Source organism: Quercus suber, unplaced genomic scaffold (assembly GCF_002906115.3).
Source record: "Quercus suber isolate HL8 unplaced genomic scaffold, Cork oak 2.0 scaffold_160, whole genome shotgun sequence".
NCBI classification, from domain to species: domain Eukaryota; kingdom Viridiplantae; phylum Streptophyta; class Magnoliopsida; order Fagales; family Fagaceae; genus Quercus; species Quercus suber.
The window spans coordinates 1,026,402-1,044,037 of NW_027069621.1; the positions used below are offsets into that span (position 1 = coordinate 1,026,402).

General features: G+C 31.6%; 1 protein-coding gene across 1 annotated transcript; it reads right to left on the reverse strand.

The window, feature by feature from the left end:
• Nucleotides 1-3,546: 3,546 nt before the first annotated feature.
• Nucleotides 3,547-7,162, reverse strand: LOC112030656 (probable glucan 1,3-beta-glucosidase A). Its single transcript, XM_024063321.2, has 8 exons — nucleotides 6,925-7,162; nucleotides 6,592-6,711; nucleotides 6,220-6,411; nucleotides 5,205-5,360; nucleotides 4,891-5,060; nucleotides 4,621-4,770; nucleotides 4,072-4,424; nucleotides 3,547-3,900 (listed from the first exon to the last, which is right to left on the reverse strand). Exons 1-8 carry the CDS (start codon nucleotides 7,102-7,104, stop codon nucleotides 3,719-3,721), a joined length of 1,503 nt encoding a protein of 500 aa, XP_023919089.1. The 5' UTR covers nucleotides 7,105-7,162; the 3' UTR covers nucleotides 3,547-3,718.
• Nucleotides 7,163-17,636: the final 10,474 nt, after the last annotated feature.

The following is a 17,636-nucleotide window of genomic DNA, read 5'->3' on the forward strand; positions in this document are numbered from 1 at the left end:
ATTGCTACTGACCAAGTTAGACTACTTTCCTTTTCTTTTTTGTGAAAGGCTAGACTTAATTAATTCAACTCAACCTTGCTCATAAAGCCCTTTCCCAACAATCTTGTCCTCTAGTTGTGATACTAAAGTGCTTTAATAAGTAATTGACGAATTAGTTTAAGCCTTTAAGGTGATTTGAGATTTTGAGAGTTAAAATGCTAGATTTATTGCATAGTCTCTTGATCTCTTTATTATTTTATATATTAACAACCTTTTCTAATCCAAATTCATCCCTAATAAACAATGAGTCCTTTGATTTTAGATGTTTCCTTTTTCTTAAGTAAAGCAAGGAAATTTAATCCTGGATCTTGAGTCTTGACCAGACCAACACAGGAGCTGGGAGTGTCACTTGGCCCTAAGGCCACTGGCCTTTGATTGTAGAGGTTTTATGACTTTATCACATAAAAGAATGCATTAATTAATAATATGTGTAACTAAATCAAAAGTTCCCAAAACTTTGCATAGTGTTGCAGAGAAAATGAAGGAATTTATATATATAATAATAGATAAAGCTAAGAGAAACTCAAATTAGAATTCTAAATTAGAGTTCCAATTTTGTGTCATATGTCCTAAATTATTTATTCTTAAAGAGTTTTATTTCTTAATTTTAGAATCAAATGTGGGACCACATCATAAATATTCATCCAAGTGAGTTATTAAGTACAAAAACCAAAGAGTTTAGAATAAATGAATCGTATAAAAAAAGCTATTCACAATAATAATAATAATAATAATAAAAACATGGACAATTTACATTTTATACCTAATAATATCCTTACAAATTTTTTTCAAAGAGTTAACAAAATATAAAAATGACTATCAATAGTATTTCAATTATATATATATAGGAATTATATTATGGGTGTGTTTAGATACCGCTTATTTTGCTCTAAACAATAAAAAAAATAATTTCTGGATTACTATTCACACTAAAAACATTGTTCATTTGCTTATTTGCACTATTCATGTCCCATGAACAGTGCAATAGGTGCTGGTTAAAAAAAAAAAAAAAAACGAAGAAAATGCAGACGTGATTAGCCAGAAACGCCAATCCAAACGCTACCTATGTATTTTATTGTATAACTTTAAATGTATCTATGCATATGCATGAGGTTACAAACTAATAAGAATAATAGCTAGTAACATTCAAGACATGAATTTTAAAGCTTGTACCAACCGAAGTGATTTTTTACTTTCCAAAACTACATTTCCAAAGGCTACTCTTCATTGTATATAAATATAGGCTTCATTCATTTTTACAATTTTACACCATTAAAAGAGAAATTCACGGAATTCTGCAAGATTATTACTGTATTTGAAGAAATCTGGTTTTGTTGTATCCTTGAGATAAATTTGCTTGTGTTTTTTTTTTTTTTTTTTTTTTTAAGCTTACTTCAAGTATTTTTTTAAAAGGAATTTCTTTTTGTTTTAATGTGAGACTGTCACATCACCCACTAACTAAATAAAATGTAGAAATTAAAACTCACTAAGGTGTAGGGCCACTACCACTTGCCCTTGTATATTTAAAACAAAAAAGATATGTTCAATTAAAAAATACTAGAAGTAAGCCTTTTTCTTTCTTTTTTTTAGTTTGGGCGTGATAATAGCTTCCTACTTGTCAAGAAACCAATGTTTAAGACAGTAAATATACTTAAAAGAATGGTAAGGATATTTACTTATTTATTGCAAGGAAACATATATCTTGAATATGCTTGGGTTTAATTAGCTACATATGGTATACGAGTAATAATAAGAAAAATGATCAATTAAATTTATATAAACTTATCTAAATTTTTTTTCTGTTTCAAAAAAACTTATCTAATTTTTTTTTTAGAACTTATCTAATTAAATTGAAATATATCTTAAGTAAACTTAAATTGAATGAGCTAAATTGTGTAAGATTTGGGGAAGTGATGCATTAGTGATATTATATATCAATACAATTTAAAAAATAAAAATAAAAAATTTGAGGCGAGTCATCAATTAAATTTGATATATATAAATTTTTATTTTAGGAAGAATTAGGAGCTCGGCGCCCCTGCTACCACAAGTCCGCAACTACTAAAGTGGTTTATACTTTATAGTCTAGGAAGTTTTTTATTTTATTTTATTTTTAAATTTTTTTTTATTTTTGAGGGATTATAGTCTAGGAAGTAGGAACTCTAATGTTGAATTCTTCAAATTTAGCCTTGGCCCAATTACCGTACTGAATTTTTTTTCCTTTACCCTTTTTTTAAAGTTTGCATTAAGCATGTCCTTAGCTCAGACTAATTTGTCCATATAACAGATGATTCAAACACATCATGTGGCTAGTGGTGGCTCCAGAAATATTTTTTAGAGAGTTCATTCGAATTTGTGTTGAAGAGATTAACAATGACCCTTTTGTATATAATATTTTCTTAATTCAATTTGATCATTAGGATAATAAGATAGACATTTTCTCATAAGTCATAATCCATGATCCGTAGGAAGATTTTTCAAGTCAACACGAATTTCACTTAGAAGATAAATCTTAGATAGGAGATGAATATTTGTGAAACATATGATTTCCTTATCAAAATATTAATTATTATTGCTAAGATTAAATAATCTTGGAAACCCTTACTATAAAGTACTATAATAAATTTTGTTTTTGATACAAGATAGAATACTTTAGTTTATTATTTATTAGTTTTATATTTACTCTTTTCAATTCATTTATTTAACAATTCACCCAACTTTGAAAATTTATTCGACCTTGTAATTCATTAGGAAGAATTTTTGCTGTGTCTTTTATATTACTTTATTAAAAATTCAACACAAGAATTCAATCATTGAAAAAAAAAAAAAAAGGTCTTCACTCCCCACTGTCCCACACCTCACTTCCGCTACTTTACACTTAATTGTCTTTTAGTGATTACACTTTACTGTTCACTTAATTATCTTTTTCTAAGATTTAAGATCAACAAATAACTAATTTTTGTTGTTGGGCTTGCTATGTTTTATTCCCAAATTTTAAATTAAATTGGTTTGTTGTTGGATTTTTTTTTTGGTTTAAAAATGTCAAGATAAAGGCTGGTGTCAAATTAGTTTGGTGGTGTTGCAATCTAATGTACGTGATAATGTGTGAGTGGTGGCAAGGCTACATGGCTTGGCAAGCTCCATGCGATGGGGCACACACGACAGGGAACGAGGGTTGAAAAACCACCGATTGTCGTGGCGCTTATTGCCGAAGACTCGCTTTTGGGGGTTCAAATTTTTATTTTAGGGTGGTCATAGCCTAAAAATTATAAAATTATTATATATATATATATATATATTTTTTTTTTTGTCCCAATGCATGTGCATGTGGCCAATCCCCGCTTCTGGTGGAATTGATGTGAAGCATTGGTTTTGGACAAGTCATTGATGATAATTCAGGTTGAAATAAGGTAGATATAGATTTCACTCTTCAATTCCGCAACTGGAGACAGGCTGGTTGAAGAACCATAGCTGTCAATGATAAATGAAGTTTTGCTATTACTATAAGTTACCCCATATGCAAAAGGTTGCATCAATTTTCCTTTTGTGTAATTAAAATGACATTAAACTTATTACATCCTTTGACGTACAAAGCAATATGACCTTGCTAAGGTCTTGCATTATTTAAGTTTTTAGCAGTGAAAGAAAATACAGGAAAACTAGTAGGCATTGTAGGGATCTAGAGCTTTATATAATTGTTCTCAATCATCCACTTGAGGCTCCAGTGTTCATATTGACACTTGTAAGCCCAATATGCCCATCCGAAAGTGGCAAGCCCGTAGACATCCAGTTGAGCTTTTGCAAAACTCTGATAGTCTTGCATTGATGCTCCATTTCTAGCAAATTCTGCAGTCCATTCTCCTGCAAAATTTGCCAACACGATTAGCAGGATATGGCTCAAAGCTGATCATGTGATTTTAAGATGAGGATCAAATTTTAAGAGAATTTAGGATGAATTTAAAATAAAGGCTCTAAGCAGATTAAGGTTGACTAGTGTTGATAGCATTAAAAAGGTACGTATTTTGGACTTACCAACAAAACTAAGGGGGCCATTAGAAGTTGTCACGGTTTTTAGTACTGAAGCTCGCTGATTTTTTATGTAATCGATGTTTTGTTGTACATTCATGTTGCTAAACTCATCCGAATATAGATTGTAGAAATGCACGTCAATGACTACATGATTGAAGTTTCCAGCAAATGAGAGTAGCTCCGTTGGATCAGCACTCCCCAACCGGTTTGAGAGGATCACATAAATACTTGGTGTGTACTTTCTCACAGCATCATAACCGGATTTGTAATAGTTTTTAAGGTTGTCTAGAGTGACTCCTGGTGCAAGAGGTTCGTTCATTAACTCAATTGCTGCAAGACTTGGATTGTTGGCATACCTGCACAAAAATAAGGTCTAATTTAGAATTTAGGGACCATTCAAAATTCATTAGCTGCTCTTATTGTAGTGGTCTATATTGCATATGTGGTCTGTCACTCTTAGAGAGCATTCTCAAACCATTTTATCAAAAAACATTAGCAGTAAATCAAACATATGGTAATTTATAGTAAGAATAAAAGTTTAGTTTATTGAACCTTTTTGCTAGGAAGTCTATGACTGCCACAGTATCCTTTATATTGGAATCTCCCCATTCCTGAAATCCATCTCTTGTCCCACTGTGATCATTTCCATTCTGTGATCCTTGAACCGCATGCAGGTCAACAATTACTTTCATCCCATATTTCCTAAAATTTTCAGAGAAAACATCATTTTACAGTAATTTGTTACAAACTTTGTTCTTAATAATGTCTAGTACCATAAACATATTATAATATATGGCTCTGGCATGATTCACTACGACTTACTGTGACCATGTGAAAGCATTGTCCAAGGCCTTCAAAGAGCCCCCAACAAAAGGCTTTGGTGGTGTCGGATCTAGTGCAATCCACCACCCAACTGGAATTCTCACTGCTGTCAGACCATTTGATGACATGAATCTGAAATCCTCATCAGTTATGTAAGTGTTCCAATGATCCTGGGATGAAAAGATACGTTTATTCATTTGATTGCTTACTTTGATCATGTTTATTTTACAAATTAACTCCATGGTATTAAGCTGAACTCGCTAACTTGAATATCTTAATATTAATCCAATTGGTGCCACAAGCTAAATCCTCACCTGCATGACTTGAGGAGCTTTATCTGGGCCATAGCCATTTGTGATTTGGTATTCACCTTGTGGGGTATTGACAATGTTAATTTTGAAGACAGATGGATTACTATCTTCCCAACCTGAGCCTTCATAATCAGCAGTAATCAATGTATCTGATTGTGCCTAATTAGAACATAGAAAGTACAATAATCATGTCAGTCAGTCATTTTCAGCATTTGTTCCTCTAACTGAGATAGTTGAATTGAGCAAGTGGATTGATTTAATCCAATCAATTAATTGTTTGCTTGGCCAATCAAATGAATTGAACAAGTTTGCTACTATTTTCATTTGGTTTAAGGTTTATCAAGCCATCAAAAAACACCCAGAATCCTTGGATGCAATGACTATCAGAATGATGTTAATGATAAACTACCACTTATCTCGAAATGTTAAACTAAAAAAAAGAAAAAGCACGAATTTAATGATTTGCTTTTGTTAGAGATATATATTAGACAGATATTAGCCCAATGTAATAGGCCCAAACCCAGTCCTACTTGTACTAGTAGTCTAGGGTTTAGTCGCCTATATATACTCATGTTAGGGTTCATTATAACACAGGTTATTGTACTACACTCCTACACAATAAAGATGTAGCCCTTAAGGGATTCCTCCGTGGATGTAGGCCGTCAAGGCTGAACCACGTAACCCTCGTGTTCTTGATGTTCCTACACTTCTGTTAAGTCATGTAATATTCAACATGGTATCAGAGCTAATATTCAACATGGTATCAGAGTCAAACTCCGTTCTTGGCATCAAACAAAATCTCTAGCAAGCAAAGAAGATTTTCACGTGCGTAACACAGATCCACAACAGTGCCCATGCCTTCTTTCAGATCTGGGTCCACAGCATCACGTAGCTCCCACAGAAACCCCGTTGCTGCCTCGCTGCTACATCTCTGATCTCTCAAACAAGTCAAACCATGGTGAATTAAATCAGTGTGGAAATGCATGTCAACCTACAACTTTTTAAAGAGTGAAGGTACCTGAAGGAATTTTCCATTTGAAGCTTTGATGTGAATTCGGTTTGGATCACCCTCTTTCCTTATGATTTGAAATGTTTCTGAGTTGCCAGGTGCAGTCGCAGCAGCTACTATTCCATTTCGATAGCCTGTCAACCCCGCAAACTGCTTGTTGAACACTCTAAAATTGAAAGTTGTCTCATCGACCCTCCACAACTGCATCATATTTATGGAAAGCATAGTAGTAATGTTGTCAAGGAATAAGTATTTAAGTACTGAAAGATGCTAATTTGTATATGTCGTACCTAGTGTACAAAACTTTCACTTCTGCAGGGCTAAGAGAGGTGATCATTTATGCTAAACTCAAATGCTAAGTAATTTTACTCAGGTACTTACCCTGAAAGTTTCCCAACCAGAGGCTGATGTTCGGTTAGCAACAACAATAGTTCCACCACCACTTTCTGCTGATAAATACTTTTGCAGCTTTGTAGACATCAACTGAACTTGAGTTCCATCCTACCAAAAACCAAACATAGAGCTACATTATTCATTATCAATGATGAATTAAAAAGATGACTATTTAATGTTTTTTTTTTTTCAAAACTAAACAAACAATATATGACATATATGAACTTTTTCAACAGTTGGAGTAAAAACAAAGATAGATTAAAAAGTGGCAGAATGGGATTAGGAATGCATAGGTGGCTGTAATTCTAATAGACTGAATACCAGAAGATCTTTGTTGGGTATTCCTTGAAATAGAGAAGGCTTCATCCATCCCTCTGTAACAAGCCAACATCCTAAATTCACAGCTTTAAATGGCAAATTGGATCTCTGAGCAAGGGAAAGAGTTAGAACACATGAAAGACAAAGAACCAAATGTATGGTCAAGTGAAAATGGTGAGCCATCAGCTCCACTCGTTGAGAAATCTAAAGACTTCGTGTAAGTTGTATAGAGGAAGTCTAGCAAGTCGTTATTTACTTGTTAGGGGTCTGTATGCCAACTTATAGACTATAGTCCAAATTTATACCTCTTCTATCTAATTTGTCAAAACTCCAGGTCATAGGGCCGGCTTGAATAGATAAAATGAAAACAAAAAAACCAAAAAAAACTTGTGTTTATGTTCATTTGTTTATAAATAAGAAAAAACTAGTTGCATGTCCTCGTGATACATAAGAATATGTAAATATTATATAATGAGGTGTAATATATAATTTTCTCTCCGAGCCTATCAAAATATTTTCTCCTCAAAATAGAAAGAAAACTGGAGGGGAGAAAGCTGAGTAGTGTCACTAACCAAAATGCTTTCTCCCCCAAAATGGGAGAAAACTGAGTAGTGTGAGCTTACAAAAATGCCCATGTACACTTATATATGAGTTTCATTCTTTTTTTTTTTTTTTCCGTTGATTAATTTTTTTTTTTTTACTTATGTGTCTAACTAAGTAATGAAGTGACAATTTTTTTTTTTTTATATTCAAAATTACATATAAGCACCTAACGGGTTGAACCCATTTCTATTTAGTTTGATCACCGGAACTGTAATTGCTAAAGTTGATTCACTCCCAAATCCTCGTGAACAAAACTAGACCTAACATAATTGGACCCGGACACGTTAACTCAACTCAAGCCTAAAGGAAAATACTTGACTTGACCTGAGATTTTTTACCCAGGGTAAATATAAGTCGACCCAACTCGTTTAATTTCCAAGTTGGATCAACTTGCAAGTCATACGGGTTGACTTGTTTTTTATTAAAAAAAAAAATTAGACCAAAATGGCCAAATGAGAAAATTCACTGTATTCACATCATACCCAGAGAGTCTGATTTCTTGCACACACTAGCCTAATAGTTTAGTATGTGAAATTATAAAATGCAAAACAGAAATACAAGAACTTGATTTGAGAGAAAAGAACTCCTCCGTATTTGCTTATCAATTTGTTATAAGCAGTTAATAGATATTTAACTACAAGCTCTGTATATATACACGAAAGCAGGGGCTAAACATGGTGCCCAAAGATGTTAACTAACTACTTAAAGAATCAACCAATCAGCTAATGACATGTGACAAAACTGTAACTAACTATTCTAACTAATGCTTAAGTGAAACGGTGCGTTTCTCTTTTCCTTTCTTCCTTGCCGTTTTATATTTACAATCTTTATTCCCACTGTCGTTTTGCTCATCTCTGTTGCTTTTGTTGCTGCTGTCGTTTAAGTCATCTTCACCAGTATGCCACACCATTATTTAAAAAATAAAATTAACCTAAATCTAAATGTTTGGAATGTGATTGTCTTTGTCCCTGCTTCTTAATCTCATTATCAAATCTCAATTCTCAAGTTTGAAAATTTCTTGTGTTAGATCTACTACTAGCATTAAGTTGATGGAAGTGCACTTCATATAGTATTTACTTATTCTTCTTTACTTAATATATATATATATATATATATTTTTAATTTAGTTATCTTTCTATGTAATTTAATTTAATTTAATTTTTTTTCTTACATGCAATGGGAACAGGGGCACCTAAGAAAGTTGATTACTTGACGTGATCCATGAAATTTAGTTTTTTTTTTTTTAATTCTTTTATGGTTTGATTAAAGTCGAGTTTAGTTTGGTTCAGTGGAAATTCTAGGATTTTTTAGGGGGTCAATAAGAAAATGAATTTTACGATTTACATGGTTTCCTTTTTACAAATTTGTTCATAATACGTACTAGCAATAAAATAAAAAATAAAAAGTGCTACGTTTTTCCCGCTAGTAAAAGTAAGTAACAATCTACCACTTAGGATTTGTTGTGAAAATATTATGGAGATATTTTTTCTCATAAAAGATTAAGTCCATTTGGCATATTATTTTTTAATACAATAAACATACTTAAATATTGTTGTTAAAATTAAATCTTGGAAATCATCTCTTGTTTTCTAAATACAATAAATATATTAATTAGTGTTATTAATTGAATTGCAAGCGAAATCTAAATACAATAAACTTTTATCTATTAGGAGTAGTTTATTTCAAATTTGTTAAGATCTAAATGAGCTTTTTCTTGAGGTTTAGTATGAACAAATTTTTACCTTTGTTGTTGGGCTTACGTACCTCCCCCCCCCCCCCCTCCCTCCCCAAAAAACATTCAGATCAAATTGGTTTGTATAGTTGGGCTTTTTCTTGTGTTTAAAAAGGCTAAAATATTGTTAAGAAAATCATATTCATGCTTATTTTAGCTGGGCTTTAAAAAAATTTAGGTTCAAAGTATTCAAATTTTTATTATAGAATGGTCAAATAAGAAAACTTTTTTAAAAATTAAATTTTTTTTTTTTTTTTGGGCAGCTTAGGGGGTTCATTTGAACCCCCTAAACACTACCTAACGTTGCCCCTGGTTTGGTTATGTTGGACCACAATCAATGATTTTTTTTTATTTAAATAATTTGATAATTGCAACAATGAGAGAAGGGAAATGAGAACCTTAGGAGATGTTTGGTTTAGGACTTTTCTACACTCAATTTTCTCTTTTCATCACTCAATTCCCAAATTTTATGGACCCCACCTTAAGGATGCTAGTTTGGTTCAGTTTGTTTATCTCAATTCTCATGACTCATTACTCAAAAAATTGAGTTAGAGTCATGAAAACTGAAAAACAACATTTAGGAGTTTTTGAAAACTGAAAATTGAGTTATGGGATATGGGATATGGGTTATGTGAATAAACTCAAAAGCTCTTGATATCAAATGGGATCCTGCTCCTAAAGCCTCATCAATAGGTTAGAAATCTACAAGGATACATAGCCGACATCTTGTCAAAGAAAAAGTTTGGTGGCATCTAATGAGGTGATGGGTTCCATTCCCCAAAACACGACTCCCACCTTGAATTTGTGTATTATAATTCATGCACACATTGAATTCTTAAAATTTCTATATATATATATATATTGATTGTGATGTGTGTAGATGTGTGCATGTGTATACAATATAAATATAATTTTATTTTATAGAATTTAATAATTACAAAATAGAAAGAGTTTGTTATATGTGTGGATATTTCTATCATGTTATAATAATTTTTTTTTATTAAATTAGTGATTCAAAAAAAAAAAATAGTAAAGCTAGTGACCATTCAAACATTTGATTGGTTAAGTAAAAACTTAGTGTATTATTCATGTATAAATGATTGTAGATGTGTGGGTCAATAATTAATATAATGTCATGGGTTGAGTTATGTCGTATAGTTTAAAATATTTTTACGTTTTGTTTGTTTCAGCATTAACGTTTTCTGAAAATTTTTCATTTTTCAAAAATCATTTTCTAGAAAACTATCTCATTATCCGGTGTTTAGTAACGACCTTAAAAATGAGCTTGAAAATGTTTTATGGTGTTTGGTATGCAATTTTTTATTTATTTATATTTCTTGTATAATTAAAAACATGTGTATTATATAAAGCAACTAATGTACTCAATATAAATAAAATAAATAAAAAAGAATGAATTTGGTTTTCATACTAAAATTTTGAAAATAGATATAATCAAAATTAGTTGTCAAATTTTCATGATCTTTACCACTCATCATGCTCATATATATGCACACAGTAACGTACATATATGTAATTGACAGAGGAATACATCTTCAATAAGTACACATAACAATAAATTTTAATTATCTACTCTTTTTACTGGTATATTAATTGTCTGCTATAGTCAACCACAAGTCTTCAATATTACTCTAAATTATGTATTTACATGATGTATCTACATAATATATCATCACTACATAGTATCTGCATAATGCATCTGCCAACAAATGCAATTCCCCTAAATAATTAATATTCATTATATAATAATATTATTAATTTACCGTAAAGATTGTCCTATGTAAAAGCAATTTAGAGCCAAATAGGCACTATGTTTAAAATTTTCGTCTTTTACTTCATTCATTCATTCACTTAAATAGGCACTATGATTTTTTTAAAAAAAATTTTGCACTTTTATGTGCAAAAAAGAAGTGACTTTTGCCTGAAATCCATCAAACCAAAAATTTCTTAGAGAAAAAAGAAAATCAAGCTTGAAATTCAAAGCAAAGAATTGAGATTTTGATAGAGAGGAATGAAATAATTACCACTGCAAATCTATTCTCTTTTGCAAGTCAGAGCTATTAGCTGATCAGTGAGGGGGGGAAAATCTAATCAGAGAATTGTGTTATAGAGGGGAAAAGAGAGAGAGAGAGAAAAAGAGAGAGAGAGAGAGAGAGATATCTATGGGAAGAGGAGAGACCTAAGTTAGTGTCAATGAGGGTGTGAGGAGAGAAAAAGTGAGAGAGCATACTATGAGAGAGAGAAGGCACCAAAAAATTATGTTTTCGGCGGCTACAGATGAAGATAATATTTATAAGAGATGCAATGTGTGAGAGAGAGACTATTTTCAAGAAACCCGATGACATGGACTCCCATCTCCATTGATACCCTCCATAAATAATGCAAGAATTGAAAATTGTGTCTGTTGGATGCAGTCAACTGTTTTCTAATAAAAGGAGAGCTTGAATATCAAATAGGGAAATGTTGCAAAATGTGTTGGCCATATAGCAGACCGTACATTCATCTTTCTAAACAACAAAGATCTAGTGCGCAAAACTTATTCGTTTAACTCAACATGTGATACAATCGAAAGCAAAAATGTGATATCTAATTGTTGATAAGAGGTCCTCACATTCCTTGAATATGCAAGAGTGTGATTTTTATTATTATTTTTCAACGATTTTCTGCAATAACATTAGAGTCATTGCAATAGTTGATACAAGATATTGCAATAAAATTTAAGGTAATAGGTTTGTGCAACAAAAAATTTTGTTGCAATAAACTCCAAATTTTTTAATGACAACTTGATTGCAACAATATATATATATATATATGTATGTATATATATTGTTGCAATAAACAATTTACTATTTCGAATATTTTGTAGGTATAGGCTACTATTTCACAAAACTTATTGCAATAGATTGCAAATAATTGACCAAAATAAGTCGGATTAAATTATTGCAATGATTTCTTCATTGTAATAGATAATTACTTCATTTTGTCATTGCGATAGATTATGAAATTATTGATACCAAGTTATTGCAATGATATATACACTACAGTTCGTATTTGTCATTGCAATAAATTGTAAAAGAATTAATATCAAATTATTACAATAATAACTTCGTTGCAATAAATAGAGAATATACTTTTAAGATGTATGTGAACCAAGGAAAAATAAAAATATAAACCATGGTAGTAGTAATCATGATTATTGAAATACCCTTTCATCAACACATTGGAAATGAATAGAGATACAAAGCTTGTTGTTCTCTACTTTTGCCCCAGAGGTTGATTTGGTTCTCTCCACCAATTGTTTGAAAACCTGAAATTGAAATTTCATGTTAACTTTAAAAATCAAGAACTTACTTTTAAATAATCTAGATGTATTTATCCAATGAATAAAATCATGTGAAAATGGCTAAGGAAACAAACATCATCTATCATAGGAAGATATTCACTTGCTGGTTGGAACAGATACTACTACTCTGAAGAATATTAAAAAAAAAAAAATGGAAACAAAGAAAGTAATTAGAAATCAATAAAAAGACAAAAACTTTGTTTAGAAATATATGTGAAACTGTGAAAGTACAGAAACAATTTCAGGCTTTAGCTCTAAGCTCACTCTTTTTTCTTCTTCATATTGTTTGTATCTTCGTCTTTACTGCTGGCTTTCAACATCACAGGTTTTTCTATTTCTGGGTCCACCATAACTGATATTACTTTCTCTGCTCTTTCTGCCATATAAATTTCCTCAACTGCCTCAGCATCCAATTCTCCTGTTGTTTCTACAACTTGAACCTCACTTAACTACTGCATGTCACTCAAAGCGTCAATAATGTTTATATACTTGTGTTTTTATTTCTCTTCCTCTTCTTCTTCCTTCTCCTGAAAGCCGCCACCTCAATCATAGCTCTAAGGTTGTCAAAGCTAGTCATATCTGAAAGCACAAGGTAATCCTCTTCATATTTTTTTTCCTTTTCACATTGTTTGCATCTTCATCTTCATCTTCACTGCTTGTTATGAAGATTATAGGCTTCTCAATTTCTTGCCTCATCTTTACCATTATTATTTTCTCTGCTTTTCCAACCATCTTTGTTTCAGGTTGATTATTGTTGTTTCTTCTCTTCTTCTTCTTCCTCTTCTTCTTCCTTGACCTTCTATTGAAAGCATCAGCTTCAGCTTCAATCATAGTTCTGAGGTTGTCAAAACTAGTCAGATCTGACACCACTTTGTACTCTTCTTCATATTTTCTCTTCTGCTTCTTCTTCATCTCATCTTTTTCATCTTCACTTGATGATAATAAGATTACACCTACTTCTTCCATCTTTACAATTACATCCCACTTCCAACTACTCACAGCTCTAAGCTCACTCACTTTCTTGTGTTTGGAGCCTTTTGTTGGTCTTTTAATGTCCATGCCATGGCTTCCTGCATAGTACAACTCAGCTAAGCCTATGAAATCACACACCTATAGAACATTGAACAATACTCATTTTAGTTCAAAAGAGAGAGAAAAGCTAATAATCCAAGCAATAACTTATAATTAGTTGCAATAACTTATAATTTTTGGTTGCAATAAAGACTTTAATATATTACTACACTAGAAAAATTTGTTGCAAAAACTTAAAAATGAAGAAATCATTACAATAACTTGATACCAATTATTTTTGCAATCTATTGCAACGAAAATTTCGAAATAATATCTTATTGCAACGAATATATCATTGCAATAACTTGATATGAAATTTTTTTTAAATCTATTGCAATAACAAATATTATCGTACCATAGCAATAAGCGAATAACTTGATATAAATTATTTTACAATCTATTGCAATGAAAGATATTGAGATAGCATTGCAATAACCTGATATCAATTATTTTACATTCTATTGTAATAACATATCATATTAAGATATTTTAAAAATAAAATTAAAAGATAGCTCAATAAGAGCAATTGCATTAGTGATTCTAAAAAATTCTATCTATTTTATAAAAAGAATCTACTTTTTTTCTATTTTACACTATCACTTTTACAAAGCACCCACGTCACTTTATCTATTTTACTATTTATTTCAATAAAATATTCATTCTATTGCATTTTTTATTATTTCCATCCCACACTCTCCTCTCTAAAACCCTCTCACTTCCTCCCTCTTCCTCTCTCTCATAGAGAACCACATAGCCAAAATCACCAACAACTAACCACCATCAACAAAGCAACAAAACACACCCTCAATCCACCCAACCACCATTAAACCTACAAACAGATAAGCCACCATCATCAACTCACCATCAACGGACCAACCCTATTAACAAATCAGCCACCATATCTGACCTATTTGAAGCAAAACCCATATCAGAACTCACACCTACAGCAGCACAAACAACAAATCTAAAAACCCAAATCCAAGGAAATCTCAAACAAATCCACCATACCTAAACTAAAGCTGAAGCTAAAAGCTTGAAACCTATAATCAAACTAAAGCCGAAACCTAGAACCCATCAATTCAAAGCTCAAACCAAAATCCAGATTTCTGCTCACCTATTTTGAAGTAATTCGAGCCTATTTCAAAACCCATCGATTGGAAATCCAATTAATAAATTCAACCCCTTTTGACATGATTGGATTTGCTTTTGGGTTGGAATAGATCCTAGAGTGAGAGAGGGAGATTAATTTTTGGGTTTTGGGACAAATCAAAGAGAGAAAATTTCTAGATTGGGGAGGAAGAACCAACCGAGAGAGAGAGAGAGAGAGAGAGAGTTTTTCTGGAATATGGAGGAACGAAATGTGAGAGAGAGAAAGAAACAAAAAAATGAATAAAAAAAATTATACAAAGCTACAAAAACCGTGTAAATACTAAATATACACAATTACTATAGCAATTTTGCATATATACACAATTATAGCTTGTCTGATGTGGGTAGTTTCTTAAGTCAATGTGTAAATTTATGCACTTTTTGTATTATACACCGGCTGGTGTAAATGCTCTAAAATAATGTGATGGGAATACTTTTAGATGTGAAGCTTACACACATTCAAAATCCTAATTTTTAAAGAGTTTGGTCACGCTAAGGAACAATCAAAAAGACAAATTATGATGTCTAGTTGAATCCAAAGTTTGATATTATTAATTCATCAGTTAAAGATGTTTAGTAGTTTGGAGTCTCTTTGCCAATTATGAAACTTTGAGGGGGGAAATGATACAAAGATCACTGAAACAAATATGAGATTTTGACAAAAATGTGAGGTTTCTTCATTTTTTTTTTCATTTTTTTTTTTTTAATGCACGTGAGGTTTCTTCATTTGCCAACTAAAATGAAAAAAAAGAAAAAAAAGAAGGCACGCGAGGTACAATGGCCCAAGTACACGAGCTTGATGTTTGTCCAAATCGAATAGATTACCACCAGGAAGAGTTCTTGCCTCTCTGTCCTATTGATGTTCCTGTATACCAAATCCAACAAATTAAGAGACCATTGAAACAAATATGAGATTTTGTAATGGTAAAAGGTTCAAATCTGCTGCTTGAAATTTTAGAAAATGTCTTCTCAACCAAAAAAATTTAGAAAATGTCTTTTTTTTTCTTCCTTTTTTCTTTTTGGATAGATAAACTAAACTTGAATCTATACTATCCACTTCATAACGATTGATTTGTATCATCATGTCAAGATATATATTGATTTTTTTTTTTTTTTTTTGTATGTGAGATTCAAACTCAAGTAATCTCTTGTTCAACTATATAACATACTTGACCAGTTATATTACTAAAAACACACATGAAAAGGTTTGAGTACAAGCCGCTAAAGAATTAAAATCAAAGTTGGTATATAGTATCTATCTTTTTAAGACATTGCCTATTTGCCAATAAATAAATTAAAAAAAAAAAAGTGTTAAGGAATCAAATAAACAAATTAATGGGCTCTAGGAATACTATCCTGATATTTTTGTCCAAAAAAAAAAAAATTAGGGAGTATCCTGATATGGGCTAAGTACGAGGCCTTAATGTCAGGCTTTGATACTTGAAACGTAAGTCGTTTACCATTAGAACTTGGGCTTAGTATTTGGTGGGTCATGCACAAAAGTACAAGTGAAGCTCACGCTCTAGTCAGTAAGTTGGATGTTGGGTTGGGTCATTCCCAAGCCCAATAATACGGAACATTTCGAAGTCTCTGACTCTCCGGAGTGTAGATGGGTCAGGTGGAGGGTTTTTTCAATCTAACCTAACTCATCACATGTGTAAAATCAATTCAACTCAAACTATGTGAGTTGGTTAATGTTGGATCAAGCTAGTAAGTTGTGATTACATGTTTCATGCCTTACGAAAATTGGAGCTTCATTAACTATTGAATTATTTTTTTTAATAAATTATTATAATTCACATAATATACCTAAATTATATTACAAATTTCCAAATTCATCAAGACTATATATATATAAGTTTGTGTGTGTGTTTGATTGCCCAGAGACCAAAAGAAGAAAAAAAGAAAGTAGGTTTAGTTTTAAAAAAAAAAATTAAGAACGAAGATTTTTTTTTTTCAAGGATTAACAAGTATACTCATTAGACCATTAACACATATACTAATCACATAATTCATGGGGTTCAAGGATTGCCAAGTAATTATAGTATTTATCATTTGTGGTTTGACCCACCTCTCCCTCCCCGCTATTTAACTACCTTCACCCAAAAAATAAAAAATAAATTAAAAAAAACTTTATTTTAAATTTTATTTAAATAAGTCCCATCTTTATTAAATAAGCCATATAAATAATAGTACACTCGTTTCAAATGTTTTTCAAAAAAAAAAAAAATTAATAGAACAATTGGTTGCTCATTTGTGTCGTCATGTAATGGATTTAGAGAAACTTCTCTTGAGATTAGACCCGATTGCCAGCCCATGCAAATGCAATCTTCTAGTTTTGGTTAGCATAATTTTAAGACTTGATTCCATGCCAAGGATACTCAAGTTCAAGTAACTCACCACCATCACCCTCCTGCTTTGGTCTTTGTGAGGTTCTAAGCATGGAATGGAGTAGTTACGATCAATGCCAAATTCAATTCTTCATCAGTGCCAATGACCTCTTCATAGTCATCATAGGTATGTACCTGCATTAGATTAGATTATCCAATAGGTACGTACTATACATTTTGATACAAAAATTTTGTGGTCCAATATTTGTACAAAACAATCAGCAAATATTTGATGTAGTGAAGCACAATGTAAGCTAGCTACAAATAGAAGGGAAAAAAGACTTAAATGTGACTTTTAACCTGTCCCACACCATTCCACATGAGCTATGGTTTGAAAGGTTAACTATTTCTACCCATTGAGGTAGACTTTCAGACTATATATCATACTTTCCATCCAGGAGTATCAAGT